At 58.9% G+C, this 19118-nt stretch overlaps 1 protein-coding gene across 1 annotated transcript; it reads left to right on the plus strand.

The window, feature by feature from the left end:
- Positions 1-2233: 2233 nt before the first annotated feature.
- Positions 2234-4783, plus strand: LOC309604119 (scavenger receptor cysteine-rich domain-containing protein SCART1-like; the record flags this gene model as incomplete). Its single annotated transcript, XM_082339031.1, has 4 exons — positions 2234-2539; positions 3391-3711; positions 3798-4112; positions 4469-4783. Coding segments are annotated over 4 exons (1257 nt in total), but the record flags the coding sequence as incomplete, so codon positions are not given.
- Between the last annotated feature and the right edge of the window lie 14335 nt (positions 4784-19118).

Here is a 19118-nt window from a genome sequence, read left to right on the forward strand (position 1 = left end):
CCCCACACTTCCCCAGGCACAGCTCAGAGAGGAGAGGGCTCCCAGCCTCTGGTGCTGTGACTCGACTCCCAGACCTGCAGCCTGGGGCTCGGCCCTCTCCTGACCGGTCCCGTGTTTTGGTGTTTGAAGGAGCTGCGGAGGTGAGGCTGGAGGCTGGCGGCGGGCGCTGTGCTGGGAGAGTGGAGGTGAAACACCAGGGCCAGTGGGGGACCGTGTGTGGTTTCTCCTGGGACATGGCCGATGCTGCAGTGGTTTGCAAGCAGCTGGGCTGTGGGTCTGCTGTAAAAGCTCATTCCTGGGCACACTTTGGGCCAGGATCTGGCCCCATTTGGATGGCTGGTGTTGAGTGTCATGGCACTGAGTCTGCTCTGTCTGAATGTACAAACGATGAAAGACTTCGACAGTACTGTGATCACAGTCGGGATGCTGGAGTGACGTGTTCAGGTAAGGGGCCAGCCTGTTCCCTACCTTTGTGGCCAGGATGGGGGAAGGGACCTGGCTGTGCCCTCAGGGAACAATGACAGGGTACTGGAGCAGGGCCCAGTGTGGCCGGTCACACTGCCGAGCTGGGACTGTCATTGCTGGTTTCCCCAGTCCCTGAGGAAAGCCCAGGGGTAACTCACCACTGCCTGGCCCCAGATGCGGCTCAGCCCAACCTCCTGGGGCTGGGAGATGAATGGCCCACTCTGCTCTGCAGTGTCTGTTCCTTCCCATCTCTCTCCTCTGGCTCATCCAGGAGCTGCCTGGCAGCACCGAGGACCAGGTGCCCCCATGCCAGAGGCACTGAGCACAGCTCACGTGGCCACCAACCGGCCTGGGGAAGGGCCCAAGATGGCCCCCAAAGCAGAAGAGCTGCTCAGAGGGGAGGAGCACTGGGCTTGGGCAGAAGAGCAGGGTGGCCCATGGCCACCTCATTCCTTTCCCAGGGTCACCCCACGAGAGCCAGCCCACAGGGAGTGCAGGCAGTGGTGACCTGCTTCCCAGCCTCTCCTGCCTGCCTTCAGCTGCCCTGTGCCATGGGGGATTTGCCAGCACTTTCTGGCTCTCCTTGGTGCCTGTCCTTGCACTGGGAGCTCGTCTCAGCCCAGGGCTGTAACTCTGCCTGCTCTCCTGCCTTCTGCCCAGCCATTGACCAGGGATGTGCATGCCTGGCAGTGCACTCTGGCCCTGGCTGAGGACTCCTCCCCAGGCAAGCGCTGCAGCCAGGGGCTGGTGAAGACAGAGACCACATGTACACTCGCAGTGCATCTGTGCCCTGTGACATGTCCCATCTAACAGCAGTGCCCCACTGACCTGAGAACCACCGGGGAATGTGGTGCATTTCTGGTGGCTCCAAGGGTTCCTCAGCCAGGCCCTGAGCTCAGTGGGCAGATCAGGCTGCAGCAGCCAACAGTGCCTTGGCCAGTCTCCCTGGGCCCCAAGTGCTCGCAGTGCTGCCAGGAAGTCTGAGCAGTGCCTATGGCTGGGGGTTTGGGGGAGAAGCAAGCCCACAAGTGCTGTGCTGATGTCTGAGGAGCGGCAGGGTGTCCCTGGTGTGTTTGTGCCATCAGCAACCACTGGGAGCTGCTGGGAGGGTCGTGTGGCTCTTTGCCTGTGGCCACCTTGCAGACCAGGTGGGACGTGGGCATGTAACTGCCAGAGGGCTCTGGGAACTCTGTGGGGACTTTGATTGCTCCAGGATTTGTCCGGCTGGTCGGAGGGGAGAGCCCCTGCTCAGGACGCGTGGAGATCCGCGATGGGAACCAGTGGAAACCTGTCTGTGACTCGGACTTTGGTCCCAAAGCTGCCGACGTGGTCTGCGGGGAGTTGCAGTGTGGCGCAGCCCTGTCTGTGCCCAGGGCAGCTCACTTTGGAGAAGGTGTTGGTGCCATGTGGGACAGAGAGCTGCAGTGTGTGGGGAATGAATCCTTCCTCATGTTCTGCCCCAGGGGATCCCGCAGAGACCAGCCCTGCACCCACACGAACGCCGCTGGTGTCACCTGTACACGTAAGGACTGAGGGTGGGGTGTTCCATATCTGGGGGTGTGCTGGGGCCAAGGGGAGCAGGGCCGGGACAGTGCCATGCTGTGCTGGGTGTGAGGACAGAAGGGGTGATGTGGTTGTCTGCAGCCCTAAAATCATGCAGAAGGAGGAGAAAGACAGGCTTTCCTCCATTTGGCTGCTCCTCCAGCTCCTGAGGAAGTGAAAGCACAAGTCCACCCTCCCTCATCCTTCTCTGTTCCCGATGACACAGGGTTCAGGCTGGTGAACGGCAGCACAGCGTGTGAGGGGAGGGTGGAGGTCCAGGTGCTGGGGACCTGGGGCACCCTCTGTGCCTCCCGCTGGGATCTCTCGGACGCCCACGTTCTCTGTCGTCACCTCGACTGTGGGTTTGCTGAGTCCATTCCCAGAGGAGGGCATTTTGGGAGAGGCACGGGACCTGTCTGGAGAGACTCATTCCACTGTGATGGGACTGAAGCCCACCTGGGACAGTGCCCAGTGAGCGCCCTGGGGGCCTCACCGTGCTCCCATGAGAACGAAGCTGCTGTCATTTGCTCAGGTGAGTGCTGGCACAACGCTGTGTTAAATCCATTTGTCCCTTGGGTGTTGCATGGCCACCCAAAGCAGACGACCCCATGACAGCAGCAGGGTGAATTTCTCCCTGGAGAAACCTTAGCTTCATCAAGAATCTCTGCCCCACCCAGGGAAGGGGCTTAGGCCCTGGGGCCCCCGCCAGGCCAGGAGTCCTCAGCTCTTCTGCTGCAGGACAGACGCAGGACAGGGCTGTGGGTCTCAGCTCCATCCCCCTGACTGCAGACAGCCCTGTCCCAGCCCCACAGAGAGTCCCACAGAGCCCAATCCCCTACCCACAAGGGGTGTGAGCTGCAGAGCAGGGCTGGGCTGTGCCCTCGCTTTCTGCCAGCACAAGTCCCAATCTTGTCCTGTTTCATCAGAAAGGCCCCCCTTGCTCTGCTCCCTGCCAGGGACACAGGCTCCCAGGCCCAGATCCCCAGGGATGCAGAGGGGCAGAGGCGTGTGTGCTCTGCCCCATGGCTCAGCAGTGCCAAGGCCAGCGCTGAGGTGGGGCAAGGCTTGTCCTGGGTCTGCCTGTCCCCAGGCCACCGCCGGCTGCTGCTCCCTCCTGCGGGAGCTGCCCCATCTGCCTCAGCAGGGACGTGTTGGGTGGCTCTGCCCCACCAAGAGCAAAGGGAGTGTCTTGCTCAGGAAGGCTCAGGGACTGGGGAAGCAAGCCTGTGGAAAGCTGCTCCTGAAGCTGACCGCAGAGGGCTGGGGGCAGGTGGGTGAGCTGCAGGGTGTTGTGAGGGTTGGAGAGCCTGGAGAGGTGCTGCAGGTTTGTGGGCTGTCTGGTGCTGCTTAGGGCTGGGGCATGGCTGCTCTCCCCAGGCCCAGGCAGCTCCACAGCCCTGCGGCTGGTGGGTGGAGGGAGCCGGTGCGACGGGCGAGTGGAGATCTTGCAGCGCGGGACGTGGGGCCGAGTCCTGGATGAGCAGTGGGACATGCAGGAGGCCAGCGTGGTGTGCCGGCAGCTGCGGTGCGGAGAGGCAGAGAGAGCCTACAACCCCCCGAAGTCTCAGAGAGGGACGGGTCCCGTGGGGCTGCGAGGGGTGCGGTGCGCAGGGCACGAGGCCAACCTGACCCTCTGCAACACCTCCCTGCCCATGAGCGCGCTGGCAGCAGGGATTGCAGAGGACGTGGGGGTCGTTTGCTGGGGTGAGTGGCACTGCACAGGCCCCCCAGGCTCTGGGCTGGGTGGGCAGCCGGCCCCTGATGGCAGCTGGGGTTTCTTCCTGCTGCAGGGAGCCGGCAGGTCCGGCTGGTGAACGGGCCCGGGCGCTGTGCTGGGAGAGTGGAGATCTACCACCAGGGCAGCTGGGGGACTGTCTGCGATGACCAATGGGACCTGTCTGATGCCGCCGTCGTTTGCCACCAGCTGGGCTGCGGAGGGGTGGTGAAGGCAGTTGGCTCCGCTCAGTTTGGGGAAGGCTCTGATCAGATATGGCTGGACAGCGTGAACTGCTCCGGGGCCGAAGCTGCTCTCTGGGACTGCCCGGCAGGGTCCTGGGGGCAGCACGACTGCGGGCACAAAGAGGACGCAGGAGTCGTCTGCTCAGGTCTGTGCTGGGAGCTGTGGTGGGAGCCCAGTGCCCGGGGAGACCGGGACAAGGGGAGAGCCGGCAACATCCGAGGCTGTCCCTGGCTGCCTCTGAGCCCCTGCCTGAGCCTGTCCTGGGGACACCCATGCACAAACCCCCTCGGTCCCACTGGGGGCCCCTTGTAAGCTGAGCTGTCCCCAAGGGTTAGCGCGGAGGGCATGGGTGTCTGTCCGTCAGGGACTTCTCTCTGCCCCTGGCAAAAGGGTGACTTGCTGGCCGTGCCTCTGCCTGGCTGAGGGCCTGGGGGGTGAAGAGGCTTCTCTGCTCCCATAGCCCCAGACCAGCCTGTTCCCCTCTGGGCTCTTTCCTCCCAGATTTCATGGCCCTGAGGCTGCACAACAGCACCAACTGCTCCGGGCGCCTGCAGGTGTTCTACAATGGCACATGGGGGAGCGTTTGCTCCAACTCAATGACTCCCAAAACGGTGTCACTGGCATGCAAGGAGCTGGGCTGTGGGGATGGAGGGACCCTGGAAATACGCCTGCCCTATGGTAGGGTGTCTGGCCCCACCTGGCTGGATCGCGTGGAGTGTGGGGAGAGAAACAGCTCCTTCTGGCAGTGTCCTTCTGCTCCCTGGGACCCACAGTCGTGTGATGACCTGCGAGACGAGACCCATATCACCTGCAATGGTAATTCGGAGCTCCCTGGGCAGCAGCATCCCCCCAGCTCCTGCTCCCTGCTGGGCACAGTCAAGCGCAGAGACAGGGCCCACAGGGGCTTTGACTTTACGTGCCAGACCCTGCTGCTTGTGGTGGCACAAATGGGACTTCAGCTCTCAGAGCCCCACACATTCCCCAGCAGTTGCCAGCCGGGCTCCCAGCAGCACCCGAGGCAGGCAGAGGTGTCTGCAGGCAAGGTCTCAGGAGAGCCCAGCCAGGGCTCCAAGGAGCGTCCCCTCCATGGACACCCTCCTGCTGCTCTGTGAACCAGGGTCCCTCTGGGGCTGAGCAGTCAGGGTCCCCCACATTGCCGTGCGTGTCCCCTGAATGACTGGGGTTCAGCTGCTGCCGTGAGCGAGGCGGCATGGGGCGGCGTGAGCAGAGCTCAGCCCCACGCTCTGCTGCACGACCCCCTTCAGCAGCCCCTTCACAGCAGGATTTCCTTCTGCAGGGAGACGGCCAGAAACACCCGCGGCCCTGGGGACCGTGTGCCCAAACTCCACGAGCTGCACAGGTAGCTGCTCCTCTGCATGCCCCTCTGGCCTGGCAGGGCTCTGCCTGCTGTCCCGGTGCCCTGGGAGGTCTCTGCCTTCTCCAGACAGGGACAAGATTCGTGCCGTGGGAGGCGAGAGTGGGTGCTCGGGCAGAGTGGAGGTCTGGCACCGCGGCTCCTGGGGGACGGTGTGCGACGACTCCTGGGACATGCAGGATGCCGAGGTGGCCTGCAGGCAGCTGGGCTGTGGCCCTGCGGTGTCTGCCCTGGACGAGGCTGCGTTTGGGAAGGGGACGGGCCCCATCTGGCTGGAGCAGGTGCAGTGCCGGGGGACGGAGCCATCTCTGCAGGACTGCTGGGCTCGGCCTGGGGACAGCGGTGCCTGCCGGCACAAGGAGGATGCTGCCGTGCGCTGCTCAGGTGAGCGGCAGGGCTGGGACCCTTGCTGCAGCTCTTGGCAGAGCTCCTGCAAGCAAGGCCGTCCTTGTGCAGCATGGGAGCCTGGTGCCTAGTGGGCAGCAGCCTCTGTGGGGCTGGATGTCCTCTGGCTTCTGCCTGCAGGGCCCTGCAGCCCCCAGGGGCATCTCCTGGGCTGCCTGCGCCATCCTGCCCAATAGCCAGAGCAGGGCCCTGGGCCCTGTCCTGGCTACCCTGACCAGTTGTGCAGGAGGGGCAATTTGGGTGGGATGTGTCAGGGATACATGCACACACGCACGCACACGCAGCGTGTGAGAGAGGAGGCTCCCTGTTACCTGCACACCCACCCTCTCAGCCCAGCTCTCCTTCTCCTCTTCTGCAGCTGCACCCAGGACAGAAGCACCAACCCCCCAACCAGGTAACCTGTCCTCCCCGCTGGTGCTGGGTCTTCTCAGGGCCAGCTGTGACCCATGGCGGGAGGGAAGGGGCTCCTTGCCAGGATGTGAAACTCCCAGGAGGAGGCACTGGGATAGCAGTGGGGTGCGGGGGTTGGGGAGGTCTGTGATTTCCCCATCAGGGTGGGATCTTCCTCATGACTCACTCCTGGGGTCGTCTACCCCTGGTGTAATGGGGTTCAGGACCGGGGTGTCCCAGCCCCTACCTCTCCCAGGCTTTGTGCTGCCCTTTTTGTGCTCCTGCCATGCAGATCCCACCCGGGGCCGTCAGACTGCCAGTGGGAGAGTCTCATTGCCCGTCATCATCTGCATCATCCTGGGGGCCCTTCTCTGCCTTGTCCTGGCCCTCCTGGCCGGGCAAGTGCGAAGCGCCGGGGCTGGGCGCAGAGGTGGGTGGCGGGGAAAGATGCCTCCTGGCAAGGCCAGGGGTGCTGTGAGGTGTGAGTGAGTGGCACAGGCAGAGCTGGGGAGATAAGGGTGTGTGCTGCCTTCATTCCCATGCACCGCCTCCTTGACTGCCTGACCATGGGCCACCAGCAGCAAGGGGCAGAGAGAGTCCAGACATGGGAGGAGATAGGGACGGGAGGAGGACAGAAGTAGCAGAGCTGGGCTGGGGGAGATGGGCGCAAAGGGGAAACAGATGAGGACTTCACACTGGCAGCTCTCTGGGCAGCTGTGGAGGGAGCTGTGGGGCAGGGGAGATGCCAGGAGGAATGCGGGGCAGCAGGGTCGATCCCCATGGTTCAGGCCCCCAGGCTGTTCCTCTGTCCAGCGCTGACCTCCACCCAGCAGGGAAGGGGCCATGGGGCAGAAAAGGGAGAGGAAAGGTGCGAGCTGCTCCAAGCTCTGCATGAGGGAGCTGACCCAGGGGCCAGAGGGGCACAGGGGCTGTTTCTGATGGGACATTGAAAGGCTGTCGCAGGAGATAGGGATGGGTTGAGGACAGAAATGGCAGAGGTGGGCTCGGGGAGCAGGACTGTGCTGTGGCAGTAGCCGTCTGCTGGCCCAGAGGACCAAAGCTGGGGGAGCAGAGCAGGATCCTGTCCCGTCTCTGCCTGTCCCTGGGCCAGCCCTGCTGCTGTCCACAGGCTCTGGGAGAGCTTGGGAGCCCTTCCCTGAGGCCGTGTATGAGGAGATCGGTTACAGCCCGGAGTGGGAGAAGCAGGCGAGGTTCAGAGGCTCAGGTGGGTGTGGGTTCCTCCTGGGGGGCACATCTGCCAGGCTCTTCCCCCTCACCCCCCACCCATGGCTGACCCCCTGCAGTCCCCTGGCCCATGGTCCCTGCAGTGCTGGGGCTGTGGGGGCTGTGGGGAGAGCAGCCAGGTCCTGGGCCCAAGCGAGGAGCTTCCTCCCCACCAGTTCCTCCCCTACCAGCTGGGGACAGCCCCTCTCTGCCTGTCCCTGCACCCCTATGGGACACCTGAGGGGGGAGGGAAGGGGCTGTCCCAGGGCAGCTCTGGGAGCCCCTTTGAGACAGGATTTGTCCCAGGGGAGCAGGGTGAGTCCTGAGCTCTTCTCCCCACTCAGCCCTGCCTCTGGGGGTCCCCCGTCCCCAGAAGCACTGACCACAGGCCTGGTCAGCAGAGCGCACTCCCCTAACAGCCACTGCGCCTCTCTCCAGGCTCCTCTTCAGAGGGGTCCCTGACCAAGCTGCAGCCCTACCCCGGGGACAGCAAGGAGGAGGATGGTCCGGGATCAGCAGCAGGTAATAGGGTGCAGGAAGGAGTGGATCTCTCCTCCCTGCAGACATGTGAAGAACAGCGGTGTCACTGAGGGTCACCGTCGGAGCTGGGGAGGACATGGGGGGGTGTCTCCTGTAGTGCTGCCAACACTGGTGTCTGAGCCCCATGTCCCTGCGCATCCTCCCATCCTCTGCTCTGCAAATGTATCTTCTCCCTGGCACCAGCTCCCCTCTCCTTTCAGACATCCCTGTCCTGCCCGGAGGTGACCCAGCAGATGGCTATGATGATGCCAGGGAGGTTTCTGAGCCTGGGGATGATGCTGCCCCTGGGCAGGGAGACTTGGAAATGGCCAGGGCACGAGAGGAGGCAGCAGGACCCAGGGATGCACCTGGAGGTGAGAGGGAAAGAGAGCGCTGCCGGATCCTGGGCTGCCATCCTGGTGCTGGATGAATCCTTGCTGTACTGAGAGCTCAACCTCCTGGGATGGGGGAAAATGCACCAGGAATTTTCCTTGGGGTCCAGGGGTGGGAGAGGGAGTTGAACATCTCCGGACTGGTGAGGAGAAGGGAGGAAGGTGATGTACAGAGCAGGAGGGGCACCCCATGGGGCGAACGTGCAATGGCTGCCTTGCTGCTTGCAGGGGCAAAGCTGTGCTCCCAGAGACGTGCTGGGGCCCCTGGAGCTGAGGGAGATGCCAGGTCCCTGTCCCCAGAGAGCACAGGCTATGACGATGCTGAAGAGGTGACTCTGGCACATCCCCCTGAGGACACACAGGCTGTGACACCGGAGCTCAGTGCACAACAGTCCCTGAGCCCCGCGCCAGGAGAGCCCGTCCCTGCCATGCAGCTGGGTGCAGCCAGGAGGGAGGAGAGGTCTGTGCAGCTGGGAGAGCCGTGAGCACCAGGGAAGCGTCTCCCTTTTCCCACAGGCAGCAGAAACAGCCGGGCATTTCCTCTCTTTGTATTCCCCTGTTTTTGCACCATGCCTCCATATTTGTTCTTATTAAAACCCTTTAGGGGTTTGAGCCAGAGTTGGTGCTTGCCTGGCCCGATGTCGGGGTGTCTCCCTGAGGCTGATCGGGAGGAGCAGAGCACAAAGACATGGTGGTGGGGAAGGGGCACGTCTCAAGGACAGACAGCAGTCTCGGGGTCAGATTGTGGGGCTGCAAGAGCCCCTGGTCCCTAGGGAATATTCCTGCTGACAGAGACATTTCCATCCTGGCAGCCGCAGTTTCCAGCCAAAATGTCTCTCTCCAAGGTCCCAGGAGTGCCCATCTCTTCACCTCAGGGTTCCCCAGTTTCTCTTTCCCTCAGGCCCTACCTGGGCCACACTGGTCCCACACAGAGAGGCGAAGGCAGAGCTGCTGTGTTGGGTGATCCCTGGGCTGTGGTCTCACAGAAGTTGGTGGCCAAGGTGCCCTGGACACCCCAGCCAGCCCCAGCAGGTATGACAGCGGCGGGGACACAGGAGCAGAAAGCTCACAGCCCCTCATCCAGGCACTGGGCCTCCCCCTGCGCCCCTCTGCCCCCCAGCATCCCTGGAGGTGGGGGGAAGGGCAAGCTTCCGTCTCCCTGGGGCTAAGGGTCTCTGTGGCAGGGTGGGTGAGCATGGTCAGCTCTTAACTGAAAGGCCAACGGTTTGGCCACACGCAGGGGTGGTGTCCTCGTGGTGCTACAGCTGGGGCAGTTGTGTTGCCCAGTGCCATAGATTTGTTCCCCACTGAGCCCCTGCCTGGCAGAGAGGGTTTGGGGGAATGAAAACCAGACCGCAGTCACCGTGAACATCTGGAGTGGTTGAGTGGAGGAGTTAAGGGGATGGGCTGCTCATCCAGTCTGCTTTGCACACGTGGCCCCAGGGCCCATCCTTATCAGTGACTCTCCTATTCTTGCTCAGGAGCAACCTAGAAGGACTCTTTTGGAGCAGTGAGAGTCCTGCAGGCACTGTCCCTGAAGCCAAGCATTTTCAGGCTCATGCTCAAAGCTCACAAGACAGTATCGTTGCTTGGACAGGGTCTCTCCGTCTCACTTTTGCTCAGTCACCAAAAAAGCCAAACTTCTTTGGAGATGCATTGCCGGGGAGCTGGCTATGAGGCAGCAGATCTGCAGGGGGCCAGGACGTGCAGGTTGCTGTGGGACTACAGTCCAGTATGTGCCATTACTTGGCCTGACTGGTTGACTGGGGAGAGGCTGAGACTGGAAGCAGAGGGGGATGGCCTGGGTTGCAGTTGTCACTGTGTTCCTGATGGGTGAGCAGGATTCTGCAGCTGCAAGAAGTTGCAAGAGGGCACTGCAGCAGGTTGTTGGAGCTCATGAGCAGGTCTTTCTTCCTCTGGGCAGGGACTGAGGGCTGTGAGGGGCTGCAGCGGGGCTGGACAGTGGTGGGTGAGGAGTTTTGGGTAAGGAAAGTGGGGACAGTTGAGACACTTGTGCTATGGGCCCTGGGTCCATAGGTGCTGAGGTGATGGAGAACACAGAAGCGTGTGCAATGCTAGGACATGCAGAGGAAGGTAAATCTGGAGAGTAAGACTGACGTTGAGTGGTTGATCTGGGGCTGTTGTGAAGACACAGTGTGAGAGTTGGTGACCATGCTAGACCCCAGGGGAGCCAGTGCTGGCATTTCTGTCCTGACTTGTGCCCTTGCAGCAGGGAGGAGCTGATGCAGAGGGCTGTTGATGTGGGGCCCCAGAGGGATCCCCCTGTGCTGTGTATCTCCCTGCTGATGCCCAGAGAGGAGCACATAGGTGTTTCATCAGTCATTGCAGCAGGGGTGCAAGGGGGTCCAAGAAACTGCTCAGGTCAGTGTGTGACTGAACAACACTGGTGCCCATGCACTACAGCGGATGATCCTCAGCACGGCTTTGTCAGCTGTCCTGGGCACATCAGAGGTCTTACTGGGACAGAGCTCTGGAGGGAGGATGCTGCCATTCAGGACTCAGCTCCAGGGAGTGCATCTCCCTGGGACTGCGGGGATGGTGGCCTCTGGTCTGGGAAATGGGGTCCAGGTGGAGGTGTGAGGATGGGACCAGTCTGTGCATCACTGAGAATGACAAAGAGGAGAGAGACAGGGTCTTTGCAGAGACCCTGCAGAGGAGAGATCTCCATCCCTGTGGAGCAGGGAAGGAGGGACAGCTGGAGACCGCCCCAGAGGAGCACTGAAGGGCGAGTCCTGCCCAGGGAGGGGCTGGGGACTGTTGGTGCTGGAGGAAGGCTCCTTCTAAGCCACAGATCTACAGCTACAGAGCCGCGATGGTGCTCTGGCAAGAAGTGAAGCAGCAAGCAGGGCTGGGGCAGGCTGGAAGAAGGAAGGAAATATCTGGAAAAGTGTAAGGGAGGAAATGATTGCTGAAGCCCGGGGATGAAGCAGGGACCTTTAGATCTTCAGTCTAACGCTCTCCCAGCTGAGCTACTTCAGCCCTGCCTTGCCCCCCCAGCCCTTGTCCCTGTGGCAGCGGTGCCAGGCCCCAGGCTGACACACAGGAGGAGGCTCCTCAGGGAGGTTCCCAGGGAAAAGCTGTGCCCAGCCTCAGGCAGAGGGGACCTGGCCCCTCCCTGCCTCCAAGGCCCCGTGGGCTCCAGGTTTGCTGGAGGCCAGCTCGCACTGGCTGTGCCAAGATGTGTGGGGGCCTTGTACAAATGTGACAGTGGCAAAGGTAAGTGGGCAGGCCAGGCATGGGCAGCTGCAAAGGCTCGAGGTGGAAGAAGCGTGGGGCTGGTGGAAGACCTTATCTCCTTCCCCATGGAAGGCCTCCCTCCCACCACCCTGTTTTCCCCAGTTCAGCTTCATGCCCTTTGTTCCCAACTCTTCTACCCCTGAGCAGTGCAGGGGGATCGGCAATGGAGGCTGTGGTCAGTCCAGAACAGGTCCTCTCTGCTGCTCCTTCCTTCTCACACTTTTCCCATGGGGTCCGTCTTGTGGGCTACAGTCCTTTGAGACGAACTTGCTCCAGCATGGGCTCTCCTCAAGCCACCATTCTTGCAGGAAATATCCTACATCTCCAGTGTTGGGTCCTCCACAGACTGCAGGGCTTACCTTCTCCACCGTGCTCTCTGCCATGGGCTGCAGGGAACCTGCTCTGGTGCCTGAAGCACCTCCTTCTTCATCAACCTCTGTGCCTGCAGGGCTGTTTCTCCCGCTATTGTTTCCCTCACTCCTCTCCCACTTTGGCGGTTGTGTCCTTTCTTAAATACACTTTCACAGAGGTTCCACCATCCTCGTTGATGGGCTCAGCTTTGGCCAGCGAAGGGTCTGTTTGGAGCTGGCTGGAAGCAGCTCTGTCTGGCATGGAGGCAGCCCCTGGTCTCTTCTCACAGAGACCACCCCTGCAGCCCCCCCGCTACCAAAACCTGCACCTGGACGCCAAGACACAGTGTGAAGCTTTGCCTTGCTAAATGACGTCCCCTGCTCTTCCCTCATCCACAAATAGAGTTTAGTCGCTGGGGAGGAAGGGAGAGAAGCAGAGAAGGCCTTGATGCTGTGCAAACACAGTTCAGCAACAGCTACAACATTGGGGTGCTGTCAACACTGTTTTGGTCACAAATCCCACACATAGCACCATACGGGCTGCTATGAAGAAAATTATCCGCATCCCAGCCAAAACCAGTACAATGTGCCTGGAAATACAGTTTCCAGGATTCTTTGCTCTATCACCTTGCCAGGGAGAGAGGTGAGGCTGAGTGGCCTGCAGTTCCCTGGGTCCTCCTTCTTGCTCTTCTTGAAGATAGGACTGACATTGGATTTCCTCCACTCTTCGGCCACTTCCCCCAGTTTTGATGATTGGTAAAAGATTACTGAGAGTGGCCTCGCAATGACATCTGCCAGCTCCCTCAGCACTCGTGGCTGCATCCCATCAGGGCCCAGAGACTTTGGTATGTCCAGTTTGCTTACGTATTCCGTGATCTGATCCTCTTGCACCAGGGGTATGGCTGCCTGGCTCCTGACTTTCCCCACTGGTCTCTGGGACCTGGGATTGCTGAAGGCCTGTCTTGCCAGTAAAGGAGGAGGTGAAGAAGGCATTCAGTACCATGGCCATTCCCATGTCCTGTGTCAATAGCTCCCCCACCTCCTTCAGCAGTGCACCCACTGTTTTCAGAGCTTTTGTCATAGCTTTTGTCAGCTCTGTCAGTGCAGAAACCCTTCCTGTTGCCATTAACATCCTTCATGAGATTCAATTCTACTTGGGCTTCGGTTTTCCAGACTGCGTCTCTGCATGCTTGGACAGTCTCTCTGTATTCCTCCCAGGTTACCTGTCCCAGCTTCCACCCTCTCTATGCTCCTTTTCATGTCTGAGTTTGGCCAGGAGGTCCTTGTTCCTCCATGCAGGCCTCCTGGCATTTTTGCCTGACCACCTCTGGCACCTCCAATGTCACCAGGTGTTTGTGTGTGAACAACTCCCTCCTGGCCTCCACCCCCAGCAATGAGCATGGGAGCTGAGACAAGGAACTCACATGCAGGAGCCTATTTTGTGCACATGTATGAACTGAGGCAAGAAGAAACCCACCACCTGTGGGGTTGTGGCAGGCATGGGATAAAGTTTAGTCCCTTTCTAGCCCAAGGACTACAAACCGAGAAGGAGATGCCTCGACTGACTCAGCTGAATCCCTTCCCTCAGCAGGGGTAAAGGAGATCATTCCCTGTCCCTCTCTGGGTGTCCTGTCTAATGATGGGAAAATAAAGCGTGATTTTCATGGCCAAATCTTTTTCCTGAGAGGAGAAATGGCACTGCTGGGAGTAAGTGTCTCTCCCCAGCTAAGGGAGGGGACATCGATGAATCCTTCAGCCTGTTTCACAGCAGGTTCCCCTGGAGCCCCAGGGACACCTGGAGGGAGCCCAGAGGGGGAAGAGAAAGTGGTGCCTTGGGCTGGTCCTGTGCTGCTGAGCTGGGCTGGGCTCCTGGGACAGAGGGAGCTGCTGGCAAGTGGGCAGCCCTGCAGAGAGACAGCTCTGCCCAGGAGCAGCTCCTCTGCAAAGCACAGCAGGGCTGAGGGCTCTGCCTGCAGGCACCAAAGGGAGAGGAGTGAGGCAGAGAGAGGTTAACGTTCGTGTGGGGTGAGAGGATGCAGAGAGCTGACTGGGGGAGAAATCTTCACAGCCCTCTGCACAGAAAGTCTCTGGCTGCAGGGAAAAGCATCTGTGGTTCCTGGAGGGATCTCGTAAAGCGGGTACATCCCACCGCCTATGGGATCTTCTGGGAGGATTTTCATGTGGAGGAGGAACGTGTGCCGCCTCTGTGTGAGGCAGAGAAAGGTTAAAGGCAGTCTTGAGTGGTGGGATGCTGAGAGCTCACTGGGCAGATATCACAGCCCTCTGTGTGGAAAGTCTCTGGCTGCAGGACAATGTGGATGAGTATCCTGGAGGGTTCTCCTGAAACTCAGGCATCCCACAGCCTGTAGGATCTTTCCGGAGGACTCTCACAGTTTCTCTAGCGTAGAGGAGAAGGACATGCTCCAGAGCAGGGATTCCCTGCTTCACTGTGAGAGGGACAGGGCACGATGGCTGCCTTCTCCTGGGGATGGCTGCAGGGGTGTGAAGGGGTGCCCCGAGCTGTCCTTCCAAGCAGGGTCCCTATGTCCCCAGGGGGCTGTGTGCTGGGGTAGGGACTCCGCCACCCTTCAGGGTCAGCACTCGTCCTGCCCGGGGAGCTCCCCACAGCACCGCGGGGAGAAGCTGTGGGTGGAAGGGGCGACCCCCAGCAGGGCAGGGCAGGGTCCTTCTGCTTTCGAGAGGCTGCTGCATGGGTGAGGGCTGCTCAGAGCTCCAGATCACCCCCGGGACATTTCTGAGGGGACTTTGGAAGAAGGACATCAAGGCAGCATTTACCTGTGTCATGGTTTAACCCCAGCCAGCAACTAAGCCCCACACAGCCGCTCGCTCACTCCCCCCGCCCCAGTGGGATGGGGCAGAGACTTGGAAGGGTGAAAGTGAGAAATCTTGTGGGTTGAGATAAGAATAGTTTAATAATTGAAGTAAAATAAAATAGAGTCATTTAGTCCCCTGGCCCAAACCAGCTATATTGTGCTCAGTAGGCAGAGGCCAGGCCCCAGCGCAGTGCGACAAGCGGTGTCTCTTTGGCATAGCCAAGGCCAGGGCACCCTTTTCTCAAACATTCTGGCACTTCATCAGGATCCTGCACTTGTTTGGGTTGAAGTCCCAGATCGTCAAAGGTGACAACCCTTCTAGGTACCTGCCCATATTCTCCAACATGCCTTGCAACCCATAACCACACTGCCTCAGGGCCTGGGTGTTGCTCCAAAATAGTGGTTAACTTTAGAGAAAGCTGAAATACTAGTCTTGAGAAGTACCAATAGGAGTATTTTGGTTCCCCAAGGATGTCCAAGATACTGAAGAGTTGTTGTAACGAGGGAGAAAACATCTGCCACACAGGGCAAGGTGGTGAAGGTGCCATTCCATGCTTCTTCCACCAAATAGCTCTTGGAGGAGAAAAGGTGAAAAGTGTAATTGTTGATTGTCTCCATGAGATGGTTCCCAAAGTAGAGTAGTGGCATCAGTGCAGAGCTCAAAGACCAGATTAAGCTCAAGGCCACTACTTTTATAATATACCTGCCAGAGAAAGCACCACCAAGCGCTACAGAGCACCGCAAACAGCAAAAGCCAAAGCCAGCCTTTAACATATACAACAAAAAAGGGAGCAAGGCACAGATCCGATAAACTAATGTTGGGGAGAGAGAAGTCAATATCATGACCAGCAACTGTTCAACAGCTATCACAATTATAAGTTCCCTCTACTACACTTTGGTCAAATCTCTGGTGAATTCTATCCCAGCCAAAAGCAGTAGAGCAGGACAGAGACCCCCTGCTGAGTCCTGTCCTTGCCCCCACCCTCCGCAGGTACTAAGGGAACTGGAGGGTACTGGGAGACGGGAAGCAAGACGTGACCATGGGGAAAACAAGGCCCCCAGTGTCCGTCTGTCCCCACAGACATGCCTGCCAGTGCTGCAGAGCGGTCTCTCCCCTCTCCCCTAACCCTCCCATCCCTTCTCCTCCCCTTTTGTGCCTGCCTCTGTTGGTCTCTCTCTCCCCCTCCTTGCCTCCATCCCTGGGTTTCCTACAATGGGGCAGGGGACGATGCTGTAAAGGACCGATAGAAAAATGCGGTTTTGTCTCGAAATTGCCGCTGTAGCGCCATCCAGCGTCACGCTTTGAGAAGACCATCTTTTCCCCAGTTTTGAGAAAAAACAACCTCGTGCGCCTGTGCAGGGACTAAGGGCGCGAAAAGAGCCGAGGCGGGGACAAAAAGGCGTGAAAAGAGCAGAGGCGGGGGCAGCACGTCCGTGGCAAACCGCACATACATATTTGTGATCTGCGCATGCGTGGGAGCCCCTATATAAGGAGCACACGTGCCCCTCGGCGGGGGCAGCGGCGGCGTGCGCAAGACCACTCCTTCCGTTCCTGCACACTCAGGGCTCACCCCCCCACCCCGCTTTGGTCCCTGACAAAGCCTGAGGCCACCGAAGACCCTGCGGAAGATCATCGGACTCAAAGTGGTGGTGATAAACTCCTCCTTCTCTTTCTCTCTCTCTGTCCCCTGTTCTTTTCCTCTCCTCCCTTGCCCTCCCTCCTCCCTCCATTCTTTTCTCCCCTCAAATAAAAGTGAAAGGTTGTACGACATCTGACCGATTCCAGCGTCTTAATTTTGTCCTTGGGATCGTATCGAAACCTCTCCCGACATTGGATCGGGACATTTTAATTGGCGTCACGGACAGGATCCCTTGAGACGAGAGTGTCATACAACCTTACGGTGTGCTGAGCGAGTGTGTGTGAACGAGACGTACAAATAAGTACGAAGCGAGTGCGGAGTTCCGATCCGCGGTTCTGCTCTCCCGCGAGGGAAGCAGCCGGAGACGAACGAAGCGCAAGGAAGGAGTGGGTGTTGAGACCTTTGCACTGAAACGCGCGTACCAGTTTGTGATTTGAGCTCCTGAGGGCGTATAGGGGAGACTTGAATTTTATGGTGTGACCCCCTCAGGATGATATCCCCTTTGTAGGCTCTGCTCTGTCTGACACTAGTTTATGGTCTGGCCTCCTGGGGGAGTATAGGGGAAGTTTGGATTGTACAGTGTGACCGCCTCAGGACGATATCCCCTTTGTAGGCTTGTCTTTGTCTTGTAGTAGTGTGCGGATTGGCCTCCTGGGAGAGTATAGGGGAAGTTTGGATTGTACAGTGTGACCGCCTCAGGACGATATCCCCTTTGTAGGTTCGTCTTTGTCTTGTAGTAGTGTGCGGATTGGCCTCCTGGGAGAGTATAGGGGAAAGGTGTTTTTTTTTTTTTTAAAGGTTTGGCTGTCCTGGGACGAACTCCCCTTTGTAGGATATGGCTGCCCAAAAGGCAGGTGATTTTTGTGAAGAGACAGGGAAATTATATGAGTTTTTAGAAACATACCGCTCTCGCCCCTCAGCCCCGGGACGAGATTGGGCACGGGACCATTGGTTCCAACTGCAAAGTGTTATGGACCAAATAGCGGTTTTGCATAAAGAAGCTAGAGTGAAGAAGGGGAAAGGGAAAGCCATCGTTTGTGCTGTGTTAGGAGCGTGTCTGGCAGTGGTGGTGGAGGACAAGAAACAGGCGCCCTGCCAATCGGAGGCTGTGGCCGCTTCGTTGCAAGCGGTGATAACACCGCTGCGAGAGCAATTACTAGAGACCAAACGGGTGCTAGAGGAGGAGAAGCGCCAAAATATGATTTTGAAGGAGGAGCTGAGGGTTCAGCTCCTGAGGGAGGCAGACACCCTCGCTGAGGTGGAGGTAATGCTGGAGGTGAAAGGGGTACGCGAAATCTATTCCCAGAAAGATTTAAAGCGATTAAGAGGGACTGTGGATAACACCCCCCATATGTGCCCGCTAGTAAAGACAGAATATATATATGAGGACGATAGCGACAACCGTCCCCAAGTTGTAACCAAAGAAATCCCTTTTACCGCCACCGAACTGGCTAAACTCTGAAAGGATTTTGCTAGGACGGCAAGGGAGTCCGAAACCGAATCTGTGTGGAGGGTATCCCTGTCGGGGGGGACGGGATCATGCTATTGGAAAAAGAAGCAGAGGGGTATTGGGGCCCCGGCGTCTTCCTCACCATGGGCGATCGCCGGGCCCCATGGTCTCTGACCCAGAGGGCCGCATATTGGGCGGGGGGGCTGAACCCTTTAGAAAGGGGGGGATCCCCTGGCTATAACTGGTTCCATCGATCAACTATTAGAAAATGTACAGAAGGCAGCATGCCTGCAAATGATGTATGACCGGGAACTTAAACCAAATCTAAGCTCTCCGATGTTGTTACCGGTAGAACCCGAGCGGCTGACGCCACTAATAAGAGGACTCCCCGACTCGCTAAAACCTATAGGGATCCAATTACAGGGGAGAATCCAAAATGTGCCTCGCGAAGAGCGAATTGCAGCTGCCCTGGAGGGAATGGTAACCCCCGAACAGTGGCAGTGGGGGAGGAAGGTGTGGACCTGGGGGGAGATAGCTCAGGAACTAATAAACTACGGGAGGAAATATGGGCCAGTAGGCAGGACTTACCACAACGTAGAAACTAGGGCCGTGCGGGCAGCGAGGCCAGCAAATAAATCACTGGCATTTTCGGGGAGAAGCCCCGACCTAACACAAAGGGAGAAACCCCCATTCCGACAAGGATTGTGGCAAATGGGACTGCAAAAGGGGGTGCCCCGAGACTTGATGGATGGGCTCCCCACCAAAAAGTTGAAGCTCTTGGTGCGGAGGTGGTCCAGGCAAGGACCCCCTCCCAAACCGAACCCACCTTCTGCGCCAGCGTTGGACAGGGAGGAAGGGTTTAAGAAGGACGAAAAGAGTGGCGGGAAACTAAAACCTCTGCCCCCCCAGGGTGAGGAGGGAGGCGGAGGGCGGATGTTTGTCAGACAACTCACCTGTAATAATAAGGGAGATCTACTAAACCCCACCAACCGGGATGGGCCGAGCCGGTGGGGGAGGCAGTGGCCAATGTCAATAATCACTGGGGTACAAATGGGTGCCCGAAAATTGCGGCATTTTGTCCACAGGCGCCAACCATGGTACATGTCTCTCGAAACCCCAGTTGCCCTGGTGCATCATCTTACTCCCCCAGCCAGCCGGTTCTGGTCGAGCTTCCCACCGTGGGAGCTGTGCCTCTCATATTAGATACCCCCTTAAACAAATATACATGGAAAGCAAAAGATACCAGCGGGAGAACCGACAAAATCCACACCAAATGGATTATTCCCTCCTTCTAACCCAAGGAGCAAGTTTTGT

The sequence above is a fragment of the Platalea leucorodia genome (assembly GCF_965183815.1).
Source record: "Platalea leucorodia genome assembly, contig: HAP1_HAP1_SCAFFOLD_365, whole genome shotgun sequence".
NCBI classification, from domain to species: domain Eukaryota; kingdom Metazoa; phylum Chordata; class Aves; order Pelecaniformes; family Threskiornithidae; genus Platalea; species Platalea leucorodia.